Source organism: Bidens hawaiensis, unplaced genomic scaffold (genome assembly GCF_021521415.1).
Source record: "Bidens hawaiensis isolate Kalapana, Puna unplaced genomic scaffold, B.hawaiensis_p1.1 tig00032199_1, whole genome shotgun sequence".
NCBI lineage: Eukaryota > Viridiplantae > Streptophyta > Magnoliopsida > Asterales > Asteraceae > Bidens > Bidens hawaiensis.
Genome location: NW_027505243.1, coordinates 5449 through 25281, shown reverse-complemented (window position 1 = coordinate 25281; position 19833 = coordinate 5449). Strand labels below are relative to the sequence as shown.

The window sequence follows — 19833 nt, the reverse complement described above, 5'->3', positions numbered from 1 at the left end:
AATGCATTCCTCCGTGTTTTTTTACTTTTGTCACTTTCATCTAAATAAGTAAAAAACTATAAATGCTCATGGCTTAATTAGAGAGTAGACGGAGTTGGAAAAATAGACGAAAATGACAACATTCATAAACCTTAAGGAGCCAGATGCTAGAAATAAAGATTTTTGAACTAAAATTACTACGTAAATAACCAAATGTTAGCGAAGGCTTGCTCGTTGCCTGCCTTGTTTACAACCAAACCGATCGGCTGAAGTTCGAACCGAGCCAAAATTAAAACGAGCCAAAATCGAATTGAGCATTTTTCGATCGAACATCAAGCGATTTTCGAGCATTATTTATTTCTTTCTCGCTTTAAAATTTTCAATAAGAAACAAGTTTGAATGTTGTAAATATTATTTTTTGTAAACAAATTAGTAGTTATTAGATGCAAGTGTAATAAGTTGTAAATTTTTATTAAAAAAAAAGTTTGAAGTGAGATATAATGGACATTTAAACAAACTTCTAGTATTTAGAAAATTTGAAGCGAACAAAAAACTATAAAATTGACGGAGTAGGAAAAATTTAAAAGGGTTAAAAAATCGTATACTTATATTTATGTGTGTTGTCTATATATTTATATATATTTGTTATACAATTATATATAAAATATATAAAAAAAATTCGAGCCGAACTGAACGGAACAGACCATTGCTCATTGCTTGGCTCGTTTACAAACCGAACCGAGCAGAGCGGCTCGTTTACAACTGAGCGAAGAAATGAGCGAACATTTTCTGAACAATTTCTGAACAAACAGCGAGTGAGCGTGAGCGAAGAGCGATTTGAACGGTCATACTTACAAAAGGGACACGTTACTCTATAAAAAGTATCAAAAGGTCAACCAAGTCCACCACGAATGTATCCAACACAATTTGAACCAGCCCAATATAGTCTTGGTCTAGCCCAAAACCCAAAGGACAGACTGACAGACAACCCAATGCGACAAAGCAGTTCCGTTAATGGGCTGATATTTTTATTTTTATTTATTTATTTTTAACAACATTTGAAAGTAGAGGTGCAAAAAACCCGAACCCGGAATCGGACCCCAAAAAAATACCCGGAACCGGATTTTAATACCCAGGGTTTTAATACCCGAACCCGTACCCGACCGGCCGACCCTACCCGTAGGGTACAGATAGGGTATGCATTTCAGTACCAAAAACCTTACCCAAAACCGGACCCGATTTATACCCGGTAATACCCGAAAACCGGAACCGGTTCCATACCCGGAACCGGGTTTTTCCAATACCCGAAACTGGGTTTTTCCAATACCCGAAATTACCGAAAATACCCCTAAAAATTGTAACCCCTTAAAAAAATCCAATCTATACCCGAAAAAGCCCCCAAAAAACCCAAAAATAGAGTTTTTTCAACACCCGAAAATAGGGTATTCGAATAGCCGGTTTGATACCCAACCCGAACCCGACGCATAGGGTATGGTTTTTAGAGAGAATACCCGAACCCGAACCGACCCGGGTATTGCCAATACCCGAATTTCCAATACCCAGTCATACCCGAACCCAGTTCCATACCCGAACCAGGGTATTTGAAAAACCCGATTTGTGCACCTCTATTTGAAACCACCCCCAGTAATCGGGTGAGTCTTCCTGAGATAGATATCAATCGTCCATACTGATTTTGACGTTTCAGACCTGACTCACCAAGAACACCTAAACCCATCACTGTGGGGAAACCTCCTTGAGTCTGATTTCAGACTTTTCTAACTCTTAACTATCACTCACGTACCATTAGACCACAATGCCAAGCAAGGCTGATTTTATTTATTTATTTTTTAATTCTTGTTGGGCCAATTGATTGACAGCCCATGAGCAAGAAGTATTAATTTTCTATTAGTTGGCCTTTTGTTCTTTGCAAGACGAAGTCACAAGCCATAACAAAAGGAGTATAGTATACCCCACACAAAAATGGGATTTATTAAAATCATAAGACCACCGACGGTCCGACACACACCGGCTTCCATGTTGATCATCTATCCACCTATGACCCACCCCCTTCACTTACATCATGTTATCCCATTATTGCAACCCAACAAATCTTTAATGTGAATGAATCTAAAAGACAACCACTAGGAGAGAGACTATTATCAAACATGTAACAAGATAAAAAGGAGTTTATGCTTGCTTCAAGTAAAGGGTATCTCATGCATCACCATCATCATCATCTATAATTCATTCATACATATATAAAACATGAAGATGGATGATGATGATACAAGAACCTCATATGTATGTTTCTTGCAACACATTCTTGAATCTTGATTTGATCATGTATGTTGGTTTTGCTTTTAATGGTTGTTGTTTGTTGCTATTCTTGAATGTTGATGTGCTTATATATGTGGGTTTGCATTTGTAATCATCAATTATTCAAGTTTTGTTTTTTGAAATCTGGGTTTGGTTAATATTGGTTTCTTTATATGTGATTTTAGAAAAGATGGTTCATTTGTTGTCATAAAGTTTGGATCTTGAATGTGGTAATGGTTAATTGAGTAAGGTTACATAATACTAGTAATGTTTACTATTTTTTTTTCTCTTGCGGCCTTGCTTGGATACCAAAGGTTTAACACTCAAAAACGAGATCTCTAACTCGAAGATTTACCTTAAACTCGGTCTCAAGGGGCGAACTAACCAGCATCATGAAAATCCTAAAGTTCTTTCCTTACTTTCTTCACTTCTTCAAAAACATGTGGAAACGAACGAGAAATTGTTGCAAACAACTCAAATTAAAGATGTCCCAACGGTTTTTCATGGCTCAAGAGCACCTACACTAACCATTCAACAATCCATTGACCGCATCTACAAATACTCGCGCTGCAGCCCATCTTGCTTTGTGGGTGCACATATATACATTGACAGATTAATTCAATCTCAAAGTATCATTTTGACTTCCCTAAATGTTCATCGCCTTCTAATCACGAGCATAATGTTAGCTGCAAAGTTCATCGATGATGCGTAAGTCTTCTTCCCAATTCCCATGCCAGGCAATTGGTTTGCTCTTTGGAATTGATTAGTGATTATCTAACTATTACAACTTCCAAAGTGCAAATTTAAAAATTTACACATTTATAAACAAATCTAAGAAACTTTTACTCGTGTATATACTGCCATTTTACACAGATTATTGCAACTTTAAACATAAGACACTTTCAAATACTACATGCACACGCATTTCAACTTATTTATATTCTAATTATTCAGTATCATATAACACTTTCGGCTTTGAAAGATACGAAACTATGAACACTTTCAACATTGATATTCTTTGTTGCAGATTTTTCAACAACACATATTATGCAAAAGTGGGAGGAATAACAAGAGCGGAAATGAATAGACTGGAGTTGAAATTCCTATTTGGGATCGATTTTCAGTTGTATGTAAGCCTTTCTACATTTGAAAAGTATTGTCTGGAGTTGATGAGTGAAGGTTCAAGAGATAAGACACATAACAAATCAAGACCCACACACACAATTCATGTTGCGCGCAGAATCACAGACAACCGGTCCATGAATCACGATGATCACACTATCAAAATCCCAATCCAATAAGTGGGATCATGAGTGATAAATTGTTCTTTGAAAGGTTTGGAAAACTGTTTTGAACCTACTTGTGTTTTGAAAGTAAGATTTCCGATCATTATATCAAAAAAATTAAACCGCTTAATCCTTAAAGTTCATAACTACCAACATAAGTGTCCTCTTACCATTTCGATAATGACTAATCACTTTCTAATTTCTATACATCTTCTCTTGTATGTCAATGTCGTTTTTCACTTCTTGGTAAGTCTCTTCACAAAACAAGTTCTTATCTCGGGTAAAATCCGCTGCACCATACTACCATACCTGGTAAATTCCATAAATCGAATTAGCTTACAATGTATTATCACAAAGTAAAGTTAGATTTGACATAACAAAGAAAACATACCATGGTGGTGAATCTAATGTTTGGAAGTGTTCCAATATAAACAGAATGCAAGCATTCCTTAATGACACAGCATTGAAGGACTCGGATAAGTCATACATGAGTTCTACATTGTCGGCTGTTATATCCTATAATATTAAAATTCAAAACCCGTTACATGTTAACGCTATCTTATGAGTGTGTGTGTGTGTGTGTGTGTGTGTGTGTGTGGTGTAGTGTAGAATTTGCAACTAACCTGTGCAATGGTGTACTCGCAACAACGCTTTAACCCTTCTAGAAGATATTGATCAGCGGCTTTAAGAAGATCATGTGCTACTCTTGAACTTATTTCTACCGATCCGGTGTATATGTACCTGTAAGTTTTAGAATATGTATATAATGAAATTACAGATGAAATGAAAGCGTAAGATGAGGGATACATGATTACACACACCTCATCATTAACTCAAATGTTTCCCAACTTATATTTGGAATCTTAATGTCTTTAGCATCTTTCTCCTAACAAAATATTCATTCAAAAAGTCAACAATAATGAATAAAAAAGAAACGTAAGGCATGTTCATAATTTGATGAAAGTTCATTGTGACTAACCCTGTAACCACCATCGAACATGGCCCGAAATGCATCAGAAGAAGCAAGAAGACAGATTCTATGAGCATAGAACCGTTTGCCTGATTAAATAAATGCATAATGTTAACCATAATTTTAAATAAAATGACAAACAAAACTGTTTTCGGTTAAAAGAAAGTTTCACACCTTCAACTACAAAAGTTACATCAGAAAGTGTAGGATTGTTCACATATTTCTCACCCAAATATACCTGCAACAAAAGTTACTTCAGATGAATTGCCTCTTAATTAAAAAATAATAATAATAAGGTAAGAAAACGAACCTGGGATGTTGGAGATGAGGGTCCTGCATCAACAGAAGAAAGTGAGGTGGTCTTTTCAGCCAATTTACACAAAGCAACGGAAGCATATCCTCGAAGCCTTGAATGGATTGATTGTAAAAGCTCCATAAGTAAATCAATTCCTGAAATATTCATCAAATATATCAAACAATGAACATAATATATCAGGTTTAGGTATAAACCAAAAATTTAACTTGATTTACCATTGTTATCAACAAATACTGCCTTCAGGTCACCAGGAGAACAAAGATGAGCAAGAGCTAAAGAAACCCGTCTTTGAATAATTTTATCAGCATTAAACATTAGGTACAACAAGCGCCTCAATACCTGAAAGAAAATGATCAAACTGATTTATTACTCAGCTAATTGGTAGCAGAATTTAACAATATGACAGTAAGAATTAGTTAATTACCCTTCCTTGAGTCTTCTCCTCCAATCTTTTCAACATCTTCGCTACACAATCCCGAGTTGGCTGCATATTATCACAAAATTTTAAATTTGGTAAATCAAGTCTTAGATGGCTCTAGAAATACAGCAAAATCAGTTATAAGATTAGTAAGTACTTGAAGAATAAATTCACCATCCAGCAGTTTTTGAATTCCACCAACCCTTACAAAATCAGCAACATTATCCTACAAACATTTTCTATAAGTCAAAAGTGATACATACAAATATTATAATATTATCATTATACTGTTTGTTTACAAGGTTACCTCATTATCTGCAAGACCATATAAAGCGAATGCACCATTATGTTGTAAAGTGCCATTTTTTGAATCAAGAAGTTTTAACAATGGAGTAATGCCACCACCATAGGCAATACCAGCTTGGTTGTGAGTGTCCTGAAAGATATGAAATATTTAAAAGGTTAAAAAAAACTCAAAACACAAGTGCTTAGTAATATAATATAGTAAAAGTATAATAAATATTTGAGTACCTGTGCCAACCTCCCGATCGCAAAGGCTGACATTTCTTTTAGTTGAGCCTCTGGAGACTGCAACATCTTGATTAGCGGACCAGCAGCGCCTCTTTGAACTATGTGTACCTGTAAGTAAGAGTATTGTATTTAGTTATATGGCTTATGGTAGACAACCATTTTTATGATATGGTTACGAAAAAAATGATATAGGTGGACAACGAATAACAGTCTGGGCATACCTTGCAATCAGTATCAGCAGCGGCAAATTGTCCAATAAGTAAGGCAGCTTCTCTTTGGCTCTCGATACAAGTCGAACTATTGACAGAAGATAGAGACATCAGTTATTTCTGAAATCTAATCATAAAACTCAAAGTTGTTTGCAATAATCATTGCAAGCAAAAAAAGAATTTATGGTACCTAAGCAATTCAATTACAGGTTGCAATGCTCCAGCAAGAAGAACCTCCTTCTTTATATCTGGTGATGAGTGAACAAGATTGCCAATTGCACCAACCTAAGAAACCACTCAAAAATTATTGCTCGCCACAAACAAGTTGAAACATACTAAAATATCTAGCAAGATAAATGACTCACTGCTTCATAATGTATGTGGACATTTTCTGACTGAAGCATTAGAACAAGTGTCGGTAGAGCATTACAACCTACTATCTGTAGAAAAGTTAGTAACTTGTTATTAAAATTTAGTTATAATTAGCCCTCAAAACAAGTGAAATAATTGTTATAAGCGTAAACCTGCGCTTTGTTTTCATCATTTTTGAAAGCTAGTGTGCGTAATGCTCCAGCTGCGGACCTTTGCACTTTCATGTCAGAGGATTCTAGTAACTCAACAAGAGGAGGGATGCCACCTTCAACCCTAAGCATGAAGATGTGGTGAGATTAACAGTATAAGATACATTAACTGCTGGTACAAAACATGTGTTGAAACTAACCTAACAAGGGTCTTTATGTTGCTGTTTTCATGAGCAAGGTTTGTGATTGAATCAGCTGCTTTTCTTATGGCACTGTTGACTGCTCTAGAACTTTGACCATTTTTGTGTCTCTTTAGCATAGCAACAAGATGAGGAAGGGCTCCAGCATCAACTATGCGTTGTTGATGCTCGGGCTGTTAAACAACGGAAAACAAAAAAGTAATTCAGAATAAATTGTTGAATATATAGAAATTACAGTTTATAACTTTAACACTATGATGATTTATCAATTCATATCACTTCAAAGAATACAGTTAAATAGTCCAATTGGAATGTAATTATGCATCAAAAGGCATGTCACATAGATGTTGAGAAGAATAACTACCTTTATTGCAAGGAGTCCAAGAGTAATAGCACTTTCTTTCTCCACCTCAAGCTCATATGGCCTCAAACCACTAGCAGCCTCATTTGGCAACAGTCCTGGCTCTTGAAGATATTTCACCAGCACAGGAATCGCACCCAAATCAACAATCAAGTTCACATTTTCCTCTGCCACATGAAAGGCTTAATCAGTAACAAACAAAAGCATACCTCATACCAACTAAGCCCCATTAACACAAAGCATCAGCAGGTATACACCAAGGGGATGTTAAAAGGTGATAGCTATAAACTAACAAAATTTAATACATATGTACCACAAATGAAACAGTAGGGTTTAAAGTCAGTGTGGTAGAACTTAAATTTGTTACTGACTATATTTCACCAGCTTCTAATCTAATTAGATTTCATCAGCATAATGTTCAACTTTTGGTGTGAGCACACCATCAAAAGCTATGCAGTAAAATTAAACAAAAAAACACTAGATCAAAATTTACGAAAGTCAGTGTTGTAGAACTCACTAAGCGCTACTGCGCTAGTCAGATTGAAAACTTTCTATAGTTTTCAAATATACATACACACACACCATTTTATATATAATTTTGTTAATATAAGTACAGTTTTGTAAGTACCTCAAGATATTGACCAATTTTAGGGGCTGGATAGGTGAAATCAAATCAATAGCCATCCAATATTAATCGCCTAACCACAATTTCTACAATACTATAGAATATAGATCAACAAAATTACATACCTAGATGGCTAGACAAATCACAGAAAGTGAAAAATGAATATAAAAACAAAAAACAAGACAGCGTGCAATGAATAAATCAGGAATACACCAGCACAATAACATAAACATATAAAACTACATACTGGAGCAACAATTTAAACATGAACTAAACAAATTAAACACAAAACCTATACAAAATCACAATACACAGCGTGTAACTGAATAACAGCATAGCAATAAAGCAGAGTGGATAAACGAAATCAGATGCCTAGATGTAGAAAAATGAAACCTAAAAGCGAAAAATTAAGACAACATGAAATGAATACATCAGGAATTCACCAGCACAATAGCATAAACATACAAAATGCTGGAGCAACACAAAACCGACACGAAATCATAATACTCAGTGTAATCCACAAATTACATGCTTAGACGTATCACAGGAAATTAGAAAACAAAACCTAATAACAAAAACTAAGACAACATCAATGAATATATCAGCAAATTACATACTATAACAACAATTTAAACACAAACTGCAGAAATTACACACAAAAATAGCCGAAACCGATTACACAACATGTAATTGAATAGCATCACATAATATATTAGAAAACTTCACCGGCAAAGTAACATAAACACAGAAAATTAGGTACTAGAGCATCAATTTTAAACACGAACTACAAAAACTACACACAAAACCTAGCAAAATCGATTACACAACAATATAACAAAAAAATCATACCGTCACAATAACATAACCACATGAAAAGGTACTAGAGCATCAATTTTAAACACAAATTACAGTAATCACACAAAAAACCTAACGAAATCGATTATGCAACAATAAAACAAAAAATTCATACCGTCAAAATAACATATACACAAAATATTAGATACTAGAGTCTAGAGCAACAATTTAAACACGAATTACCATAATTACACACATAACATAACCTAACGAAATCAATTACGCGTCATAAATTTGAATAAACTATACATAATAATAATAATATAAATTCATACCGTCACAATAACATATACACAAAATATTAGATACTAGAGTCTAAAGCAACAATTTAAACACGAATTACCGTAATTACACACATAACATAACCTAACGAAATCAATTACGCATCATGAATTCAAATAAACAATACATAATAATATAAATTCATACCGTCGCAATGGCAGTAGCATATACACGGAAAATAATAAAACAAATCGAACAAACGATACATAATAATAACACAAACTCATACCGTCCTTTGCAAAATTAGCCAATTTCTGAACAGAGCGTCTCGCTAACGCACGATCTACACGAGCCACGTATAAATTAGCCTTCAGTTCTTCAACACAGGCGTTAATTACAGTCACTAGATCTGGCTGCGTGACGTCATCCGACGAAAGGAATCGGAACGGATCATCGGCGGTGAACTCGACGTGTAGCTTCCGTTTCAGGCTTCGTCTGCCGGAGTTTGTTACTTGTTCGTCTGGTCTCCGGTTGTTGTCCGCCATCGGAAGGGTAATTTGGGAATTTGGAAATTACGGTTGCAGAAGTGACTCAGTGAGTGTGTGAAAGTGGTGAGGGTAAATTGGGAAAGAAGTGTGTTTGAGAGTTAAATAATAAGTGGAATTAAAAAATTAAACGCCCGCGTTAAAGGTTTAATTATTTTGTTTTACCTCTCTTTTTTTTTGTTTTTTTTTAGATTTTTGGTGCTAACATGCGCTCCCGCGCTAATTTTGGTTTTAACAAGATGCTTTATTTGTGTGCACTTTTCTCTTTTTCTTTTATCACCGTTGGGACGAAACTTATTATTATAGATGAAAAAATAATGGGGTGCGTATTTAATTAGTTTTGTGAACGAATCGAACGAACACGAGCACTTACTCAAACTGATATTTGTTTATGTTCATTGTTTAAAACCTATACGAACATAAATGAGCATAACTTAACAAAGATAAATAAGCATATATATATATATGTGAACAAAGGTAAATAAACACAAACATAAATCAACACACTTAAATGAACACAAACGAGCATGCATAAAAACATTCACTCGTATAATATTTAATTATATTTTCTTAATATGTAAGCAAACGTAAATAATTGGACATAAACGAACGAACGAAACATATGCTCATGTTCGGTCGTTTAATATAACAGACACATTTTTTTTTTGTTCCTGGTCATTCGTTTATTAAAGAAACAAACATAGAAGAACTTTCCGTCGAACAGTTCACTAAACGTACGATTCGTTTACAGGTCTTTATTGCTCGTGTGGCCGCGTCAGTGTAATGAGCAAGGGCATATTATTTTTTTTAAAGAACTTTACAATCATCAAATTCATAATTTCTGTATGGATCCATCAACATGCTATTTTAATCTCTTAGCATATGCACTTTTACATGTTTATAATTATAATAATTATACTATGTTGGCATAGTCTTAAGTATAATTCGTATAATCAAAATATTATATGTTTTAGTTCTAATATTTCGTGCTTGTTCTGTTAATGAGGGTTGGTTAATAGGCTTGGAGTTTTTCTTGCCGTCTAGTAGCTAATCTGATAGACTTATAGTCGATGGGCTTGAATAGCTGTTAGGCTTAAAGTTAGAGTTGTCATGTGGAGAATAGTTTGCATTTATATGGCTTTATCTTCATAAGTTATAAGTCATAATATAAATCGCTACTCATTTTTCTCACCACTCATAACTTGCAAGCCCTGATTATTGTCATACGATTGAGTTCATCTCTTTAATCTTGCTGAACTCGTATTTTCTTGTATGATCATCATTGTTGTCATCATGTTGATGATAGCTGTGTAGGTGTTTGCGACATACACGAATAATCTACACTTTATAACTCTAATTTCCTGCTAATCCTGACAAGAGTCTATACATCCTTGATGGTTTATTTAACTTTAAGCGAACATTGTTTGAACTCAATTAGGATATCATCCATTGTTATATTAGGTGTTGAGACCCCACCAACTTCTAATACATCTATATTGTTCATTTGTTTGTTAGGATACAAGTTATCAACATATTGATATGTATATAATGGTCAATAGAATATGAATAACGAGAACTTATTGGAAGATGGTTGGTTCAATTTACTGGTGATTTGTAGTGGTATGCTTTCCCACACTCTAATCACGAATTAGGGTGTGCACAATATTTAATCAGATGTCACGTCTTGCCACACTTACGGCAAGTGTTGGTCGTGCATGTTGTTGAGTAGAGTGGTATTTGTTACACCTAGGTTTCCCATTATTGAAGCTCTTATTCTAGGTTCCACGTATGAGTTTCCCTCGGTGTAACCACCTTGACTACATTCCTACTTACTATCCATTCCGCTACCCTTCTCTTTGTTTCCACCTTTATCATTTCGGGTTACAACTAAATCCACAGCAGACTGTGACGTTTTATTTCTTTTTGGTTTCCTTAATCTTTGGTGTCAATCGCCAAATATACCTTACAGTCCTTTTAGTATCAGGGGTGGTCAAGTGAGGAGCTAATCCTTATAACTCACGGAAACGATTGGTGTACTATCGATGACCAGTTATCATCATTTTCAAAGTTAATAACTCAAACTACGATTTCTCTATATCATGCTTTGGATATGATTTTTCCAACATTAATTCTCTGAGTTCATCCCAAATCAATTCATTAGCGTCGTGTTTTCATCGATTTCATACAATTGACTTCTACCAGTTGTGGGCTTCTCATTTGAACGAATGGGTCAAGAAACACACCTTGTCTTCGTTCTTATAATCATTGATACTGAGCAACGACTCGATCGCCTTGACCATTTTCGGACTACATTAATAACTTACTAGTAGAGTGTCCGCTCGTTGCTGCGATAGAGGCAAATTGCAACACCATACTTGTTTATGTTGGTTCATAAAACAGCTCGTGATATGTTGTATAATAGTACTTCGGTTAGTTTTGTTATTGGCATTATATTTCACGAAACTTTATTATATAATTGTATTTACTATTATTGCAGTTTCAATTTGTAGCATAAACCACAAAATAAGAGTTTCCAATAAAAATGAAAGGTAAATAAAAAGACTGGAATAAACATCAACTCAAACACTGTAACAAATGCATGATATATGCACATGAAAATAAAATCCAAGAGAAATCATAGTGTCAATGTAGATTGCACCTTGCTTGAATTGACTACAAAAGGAAGAAAATTTATAAGCGAGGTGATCGAACTGTAAATCAGCTTCAAACACTTGTTCCCACTCTATGATCACAAGACATAAGCCACTTAAATTGTATCACTGGCAATATAATACACACGATATAGCTATAATATAATAACTCCATCAACGCGCCGTTAGTTAGCTTTCACAAACTCCATACTTTGTTAATCCGGGAAAAACAAGCATATGGAGTTAGGATTTTATATCAACCAAAACACCCAAATTTCTTAGACCTTAGACCAGAGACATCCGGAAAGCGTAATTCAGAAAATTCCATCGTGTTTACATCAAAACAAAGTATCATTTTTTTACTCGAATGCCAGTACTGGGCAACCGTAAAGTATAAAACCATCATCACATAAAGTTCCACGCGACCAACTGTAGCTGTCATTACGGTAGGGACAATTTTTTAGGAAACACACAGTCCTCTAGGAGCTTAATCGCATTGAATAGAGTCATAGACATAAATGGCCATAGTACCCCCGTCTATGTTTTATGTGTACAATATTGTAAGCATATGAGAAGTTAATACATAAGCCAACTGTATCAATCGTATGCGTGTATAAACCTTGTGAATTAGAGTTTGACAAAAAAATTTTAACACAGTTGTTAATGAATTCCAAACAACCAATTTGCGTGTGTTATTAGACAAACACATAACATGCGTCTAAACTTGCTAAAAATAACAAATTATTCGGCCACACATTAAATGTAACACTAATGTTGGTGGTCAAGAAATGGCTCACGCCTTTAGTTTGGAAAATAGTGTAGTTTAGAAAAAGACAATATCATGTTTAGTTTAGCATGTAAAGATTATTGAATAAAAAAAATACAGAAATATATTTAGTGATTATAAAAATCAAAATATTAGCAAATTCTATGAATTTAATATATGGACGTAAGTGGAACTTACACTTGATTATATGTGCGTAAATGAAAAATGCCATAGTAATATAGATTTAAAAGTTTTCGATAAACTATTATATTTTTTTATTAATTTACCAAAACTGATACATCTTAGTAAAGCTACTTGGTAAGAAAAGAAAAATATAGCTGAGTTTGGACATTTGAATTAGGGAAAAACTGCAAAATTAGGTAACCGAATTAAGGGGAAAATTGTAAAATTAGAATAATGAAGTGTTGTAATTTTATGCTTTAAAGACTTTTAAATAGACACAATTTTGACATGTACATTATAATTTGCGTCTCTGTTTTAAATAAAATTTATATTAAAACATAGATAAATATAATAATGCTGCAATGGTATGCTTGAACTTTTTTTAAAACATTATACTCAAGGATATAAGAGAAATAAAAAAAATAAAAAAATACGAGGAATGTATGGACAAAGATGAGGGGATGAAAAAGTAATTATTGCTTAAATTTATAAAAAAATAATGACAAAGATGGAGGAAAAAAATATGTAATTACATATTAACAAATCATGCTACAAGAGCTGCACTTAAAGCAATAAGTTTGGCGGGCTAAGTTATTCTGTAAAGGGGAACAAAAATGAAAATGATGAGAATGATTTGTAACAACACAAAAAAAACATTTTAAAAAATAAAAAAGAAATTAATAAAAAAAGACATAACTCAAAATTTAATAAAAAAACAAAAGAGGTAAAAACACAAAAATGTTTCCATCGTCTTCCTCGTTTAAAAAAAAAACAAAGTTGAGGGAAAAGATCACTATGTCTTTTTGTTTATCATTGTATTTTGTGTTTATTTTCGTCATTAATTGTGTCTTTTTTTTTATATTGTGTTATATTTTGCAATTTATTCTGTCTGTTTTTAGTTATAATTGTGTCTTTTATTTATTTTCGTCGTGCATTTTTTTCGGTATTGTGTCTTTTTGGCTTTTTTTTTTAAACAGGAATGGTGGGGAAACATTTTAGTTTTTTTTATTTTTTTCATCTTTTATTTACATTTTGAGTTATGATTTTTTTAGAGATTTCACAAACCTTTCTCATTTTTGTATCTTTTGTATTTAACTTTTCCCTAAGTTAAGAACCTCTTCAAAGTTCTATATACCGTAGAGATTCTCCATTCAAATTACCCAGTGTAGTACAATTATTTGTCTCTTTCTTCACCTTATGGTTTATAATTTTTTACCTTGACCACGTTAGTGTTGCTGCTCCCTCAGTGTCGCTATGTTAATCAAAAATGTACTCTTTATTCAATTCACGCGACTTGCTCCCCTTGGATTTCTCTACATGGCCCTTTGCCTTTCTCACACCAACTATGATATATAGCGAGCATGACATTGGCTATTCCATTAGTTATCATTTTCTGTTTTGGAGATTGTCTTGTTGGAGCATGGCATATGGGCTAGAATCAATAACAATCACCTTATTTCTTCTTTGAGTGTGAATCGAAGGTCCACCATGATCGAGGTCGAGACGCCTTGTTGCCTTTCTTAGTCTGATCATTCAACATGATATGAAGCAGGTGAATCATAAGGCATAAGCATCAATCAACATAACAAGCCTTACTAGCACGTGCGTGTACTTGTAAATTCACAATTATGTTGTACACTCGTATTGATGAACTTACCTTACACAATCACACTAGTATCCTCACTCGTTGCATCATAATGTATGTCTATACCCAAGGGCAAGAGAATAGCTTAATTAGCTATAAGTAAACTCTAGCATGCACTTTCATAAGAGCCTCTCGGTTAAAGCTTAGGTGATACCTCATTCGTTAAAACCTACGATTTTGATGCCAGCCCGTCACACCCCACCTTACGCCATGGGCTACATGTGATTGATTGATACCAAAAAAATAAGCATGCAACAAAAAGTAAACTTTTATATGTAAATAACAGGCTTGAAACTCAAATGTCATAGTTGTTTAAGATTCGAGCTCGAGCACATGCTCGAAAATACACGACACATTTTGATTTGGCTCGTCTTGGAATTACAAGTACCATCAAGTTTCAAATAACATAATGTTGTTGGATAAAGAAACAATAAAAAGGAGTTGCAATAAAGCATATATCAGTAAGTCCAATACTAACAAATGCCACATACATAAAATACTAAATGCCATTAAAACAAATGAAGATTCTCACAATCATTACAATATCAGAATACATGCATTTTAGTATTTTATTGCAATTTAGCATTTTTAAGCATGACCAAGAAACAAAATCGCAATACCACTTATGACCATACCAAGGGTGCTCATAAGCAACCACTTTGGATCTTGTGTTGCCGCGCCACTTTGAGCTGGGCTAGGCGCTGGTGCTTTCGACTCCTCGGGTGCAGCTGCTGAGACACTCGGGCTAGGGCTAGTGGCTGGACTTGGTGGCGGGGGTGGCAGGCGTTGGAGATGATTTTAGGACTCTCACATCAAGTTTTTGACCGCCGTGGCAGTGACCAGCAATATTGCTAGTAAAATAGAAATGACCTCCTGACTTGATAGTGAACGAGTCATTGCCAGAGTTGTACGTTTTCAATGGAGCCGAGGTATTGCATGATCGGAAGTTAGCTAGGGTCACAAGTATCACATTGTCGTTGGTGGCGTTATACTCGAACACTGTTCATCACAAACCAAAAGTAAATTTGTTATAAAATTTATTTTGATAATTTAATGACTAGTAAACAAAAAGTTAAATAGATGCAAATTGAAGTAATGATAATGAATAATATTTTCAAAGCCGGTATGATTAGCCAAGTTATAAAATCAGATAACGTCATAAATAATTATAAATGCTATCCTTGTAAAGCAAAATCCATAATTTCTTTAATTTTTAACAAGAAATTTTAATGCTAACAAAAATGTGAAAGTTTATAGTAGTAAATAGATCAGTAAATGAAATTTGATATATTTTTCCTTTTTCCTTCTTTTTTTAAAAAAGTTTTGAATATCCAATAGTATATGATCCAACAACCAGTATGGTACCCGTTCAACCAAACTAACTGAAAGAAAAAAAAAAAAACCGTTTGATTCAAGGAGAGATGGTTAAAAAAAATACCCAATCCAACCGGTTATATAACATTTTTTGCTTATGAGAACATTGCTAATAATTATTTAAACAACGAGAGTAATAATGGAAATACTCACAAAGAACATCGTTGACATGAAAGGTCTTGGAAGACGCCCAATCTACATAACTAGATTTGGGATCAGCAGTCCACCCAGCCGAGTCACCAACCTTGTACACCTCTCCAGTAACCATCATGACCGACGAAGCTATGTTGATTATCAACAACATAAACAACATGATTTTGTTTGTCGTTAATTTTTCCGAGAAGAAACCCATCGTTACTCTAAGTGTCGAGAGGATTTGGATGAAATGTTTGAAGAAAATGATGAGTTTGATGAGAAGGAAGACCGGACACCACTATTTATGTGACTATGTTGTCACATTGTTTACATTTTTGTGACATGTGGTTTGTACTTATGTCTTTGAATTCATGAGTTATTGTCATTTGAGTCATTTATGAGCTGTTTTTTACCACATCTTTGCATTTTCACATGATATTTCACAAATTATATCTGTAACGGTTCATTCTTTTCTTTTCCTTTTTCTTTTTTCAAATTAATATAAATTCATTTAATGCAAGATATCATTTTTCAGAAAATATATTATTGCATATCTAAAACATGCTTTATTGTAATTCTACGGAAATTATTGAAAAGGATCACATGTAAGTTCTGGAATTTTCCTGAGATCTAAAAATGAATTTTCTAAAAATGAATTTTGTTAAAATAAAATAGAATACGTATGATCTATCAACTTAGGCTGATAGTATACACTAGCGTGAGAAGAATGGTGGGTAACACAACCTTACTGAGCAATTGAAATAAGAAATAAACATACTATGTTTATAATAAAACTATAGTGTAACTTTTCTTATTTTTATTTTTTTTGGCTCTTTTGTATTTTAACTTAGGAAGGCAATATTAGTAAAAAAAAAGATTAAGGTTAATTTTTCATGTTATTTATTATTATTCTTTTTAACGACTAATTTGGATCACTCACAGACCACTAGAGTATCATCGTGCCATCAGTGGTACCACGCTATCATATCCACCACCAAGCCACCAATTCAGGAGGAAACTCAATATTTGAGAAAAACCCCTCTTGTGAGATTCAAACCCAGAACCTTATGGTCACTAAGTCTTATCCCACCACCAAAATACCATTGGACTTGAAGTCAGTTAGTTTCTCGTAACTTAGGGAGGCAAAGTGATTTTATTAGATGGTCTTATCATTTATAAAAAAAAGTAAAAAGGGTGCTGTTAAATAATTAAATGCACAAATTGATGCAGCTTCCGTGTAACCAATTATTCTTTTTCCTTTTTGGTCTCTTGTAATTTGCTTTTTTTTTTCTTCGGATTTTTTATGAGGAAAATTTTCAAAATAGTCCTTTTTAGTGAGAGAATCCCCAAAATAGCCCTTTTTTTCTCAAAATTTTTAAGAATTTGAACTTGGTAGATGTATTGGGAAAAGATAATAATATATGGGTGGCAGGCCAAATTTCGAAAGAAAGTGTGGTAGGAGACGAGATTTGGAGAAATAATGAAGGGAAAGTCCAAATTTTTTGTAATCTTGGAGCAAAAGTTCAAATTTTTTCAAAACTTTTTTGTTCAAAAAACCGTCTTGAGAGACTGTTTTTTTATGTTCCCTACCTTTCCCATCCATATTTTCAAATTATTAAAAAAATATATTTTTGACAATTATACCTCTGAACCACCACCACCACCTTGAACCACCACACCAACCCACTCCTTCCACCACAGCCGCTTTATTATTATTATTACCTTTTTACCGCCGGTGCAAATGGAGGTGTTTACCGGTGACCACACCGACGTCGTTTTGTTCTCCGACACCCACTTCTCCCCGTACTCTTTACCCACCTCCGACTCCTTCTCCGATCACCACCAAATCTCAATCTCCACTGACCATTTTCAGCCGCCGCAAAAGGTCCGACCAATTAGGTGCAGCAACAACAACGTACGAAGCTTCTCCAACCGCTTCGACAAAAGCTCCGACCGCCGCAAAAGCTTCTCCGACCAATTAGGTGTAGCAACAAAAGCTCCGACCATGGGCAGTGGAGATTGAGATTTTGTGGTGATCGGAGAAGGAGTCGGAGGTGGGTAAAGAGTATGGGGAGAAGTGGGTGTAGGAAAACAAAACGACGTCGATGTGGTCGCCGGTAAACACCTCCATTTGCACCGGCTGTGAAAAGTTAATAATAATAATAAAGCGGCTGTGGTGGAAGGAGTGGGTTGGTGTGGTGGTTCAAGGTGGTGGTGGTGGTGGTTCAAGGGTATAATTGTCAAAAATATATTTTTTCAAGAATTTAAAAATATGGATGGGAAAGGTAGGGAACATAAAAAAAAGTCTCTTAAGACGGTTTTTTGAACAAAAAAGTTTTGAAAAAATCTGAACTTTTACTCAAAGATTACAAAAAATTTGAATTTTTTCTTCATTATTTCTCCAAATCTCGTCTCCTACCACACTTTCTCTCAAAATTTGGCCTGCTACCCCTATATTATTATCTTTTCCCAATGCGTCTACCAAGTCCAAATTCTAGAAAATTTTGAGGAAAAATGGCCTATTTTTGAGATTCTCTCACTAAAAAGGGCTATTTTAAGAATTTTCCATTTTTTATGTCATTATTAATGGGATATAATCCCTTAACACTTAGGAAGACAAAAACTTATTTAATATTTTGATACCACTGAATCAAAGACTTATGGTGTATTTTGGAATTAATGTTATTCTTATATTCCAAGCATAAATTCAAATACAAGTTAAAATTGTGAATATTTTTTACTATTGTTGTGGTTGTTGTTATATGTAAGAATAGTTTTTAAGGATGTAAACAAGGCGAGTTATCCCGGAGTTATTTGAGAACAAGTGTTTAATAAAGAGTGATTAGATAGTTAGATGAAGCAAACATAAGAAGACATTTTAAGAGATAAAAACATATCCTATTAAGGATTTTTTTGTATGTTTTTATTGAACAATTTAAAAAAGAACACGTAAAATTATAATATCCGGTTATATATATTTATATGAAAATAAGATAGAAAATTAATTTTGACATACTAACTTTAACTATGTATATATAAAAGAAAACATGGTTGGTGTGCAAAGTAACAAACTTAATCTTTTTATTGAACAAGTTTTTATAACCCTTCGTTGCGCAAAGTTTGTGACAAAAACAAAACCGTCAAAATATGAGAATCTTAATGTTACTCAAAACAAAAATGGAATGAAAATATATATATATATAACCAACTATAACATCAAACCCAACATTGGTAACCGAAAATAACATAGTTATTGCATACCAAAAACAACTCGAAATGTAAATCAAATTACCGGTGGCTCATATCTCTACTATGGTTGCAATATGGGTTGTCCCGACAAATAACAGAGCGTTATCATAGCCTAGGTTGAATATTTAAACAACAAACCCGTGAACAACATTAACAACCAGTCACCGCCACAGGTTGCCGGAGAAGAAATCTTACAATTAATAATTTAATATGCATGGGAATGTGGATTTTTTTTTTTACCAAATTAAGTAGGATGGATGAAAAAAATATTTACTAAAATGGATGATCTCAAAAGCATATACTAAAACAAGTTATTTTGTAAAAAGCATCAAACATTCTAATTTCTCGCTCGCAATCTTAGCGTAAATTTACTAACCTCAATTCAAAATGAGAAGCAACTCATCATTGGTAGCAAATGGTTATTTGGGTAAAGTTGAAATGCAAAGTGAGAAAAAAAATGAGAAGTGTGATAATGA

General features: G+C 33.9%; 2 protein-coding genes and 1 pseudogene across 3 annotated transcripts; 1 reads left to right on the top strand and 2 right to left on the bottom strand.

Moving 5' to 3' along the window:
* Window positions 1-2596: 2596 nt before the first annotated feature.
* On the top strand, window positions 2597-3605 carry LOC143611789 (cyclin-P3-1-like; the record flags this gene model as incomplete). Its single annotated transcript, XM_077085930.1, has 2 exons — window positions 2597-3003; window positions 3323-3605. Coding segments are annotated over 2 exons (681 nt in total), but the record flags the coding sequence as incomplete, so codon positions are not given.
* Window positions 3606-3706: 101 nt separating this feature from the next.
* On the bottom strand, window positions 3707-9374 carry LOC143611790 (ARM REPEAT PROTEIN INTERACTING WITH ABF2-like). Its single transcript, XM_077085931.1, has 19 exons — window positions 9099-9374; window positions 7111-7274; window positions 6747-6919; window positions 6550-6670; window positions 6391-6465; window positions 6216-6310; window positions 6038-6113; window positions 5817-5924; window positions 5593-5721; window positions 5443-5511; window positions 5292-5351; window positions 5083-5206; window positions 4862-5001; window positions 4726-4789; window positions 4561-4640; window positions 4403-4467; window positions 4205-4322; window positions 3973-4097; window positions 3707-3890 (listed from the first exon to the last, which is right to left on the bottom strand). Exons 1-19 carry the CDS (start codon window positions 9352-9354, stop codon window positions 3818-3820), a joined length of 2115 nt encoding a protein of 704 aa, XP_076942046.1. The 5' UTR covers window positions 9355-9374; the 3' UTR covers window positions 3707-3817.
* Window positions 9375-15350: 5976 nt separating this feature from the next.
* On the bottom strand, window positions 15351-16594 carry LOC143611782 (mavicyanin pseudogene; annotated as a pseudogene). The gene is made up of 2 exons (XR_013149832.1): window positions 16127-16594; window positions 15351-15598 (listed from the first exon to the last, which is right to left on the bottom strand). The product of XR_013149832.1 is annotated as a mavicyanin pseudogene (transcript).
* Window positions 16595-19833: the final 3239 nt, after the last annotated feature.

Excerpts from the sequence above, each read along its gene's own strand:
- LOC143611790 (XM_077085931.1), bottom strand. The coding sequence starts at position 9,354 with ATGGCGGACAACAACCGGAGACCAGACGAACAAGTAACAAACTCCGGC. Across the intron at positions 5,207-5,291 it reads AGGAGAAGACTCAAGGAAGG|GTATTGAGGCGCTTGTTGTA; the intron begins GTAATTAACTAA and ends ATTTTCTTTCAG. Across the intron at positions 4,790-4,861 it reads CCTCATCTCCAACATCCCAG|GTATATTTGGGTGAGAAATA; the intron begins GTTCGTTTTCTT and ends CTTTTGTTGCAG.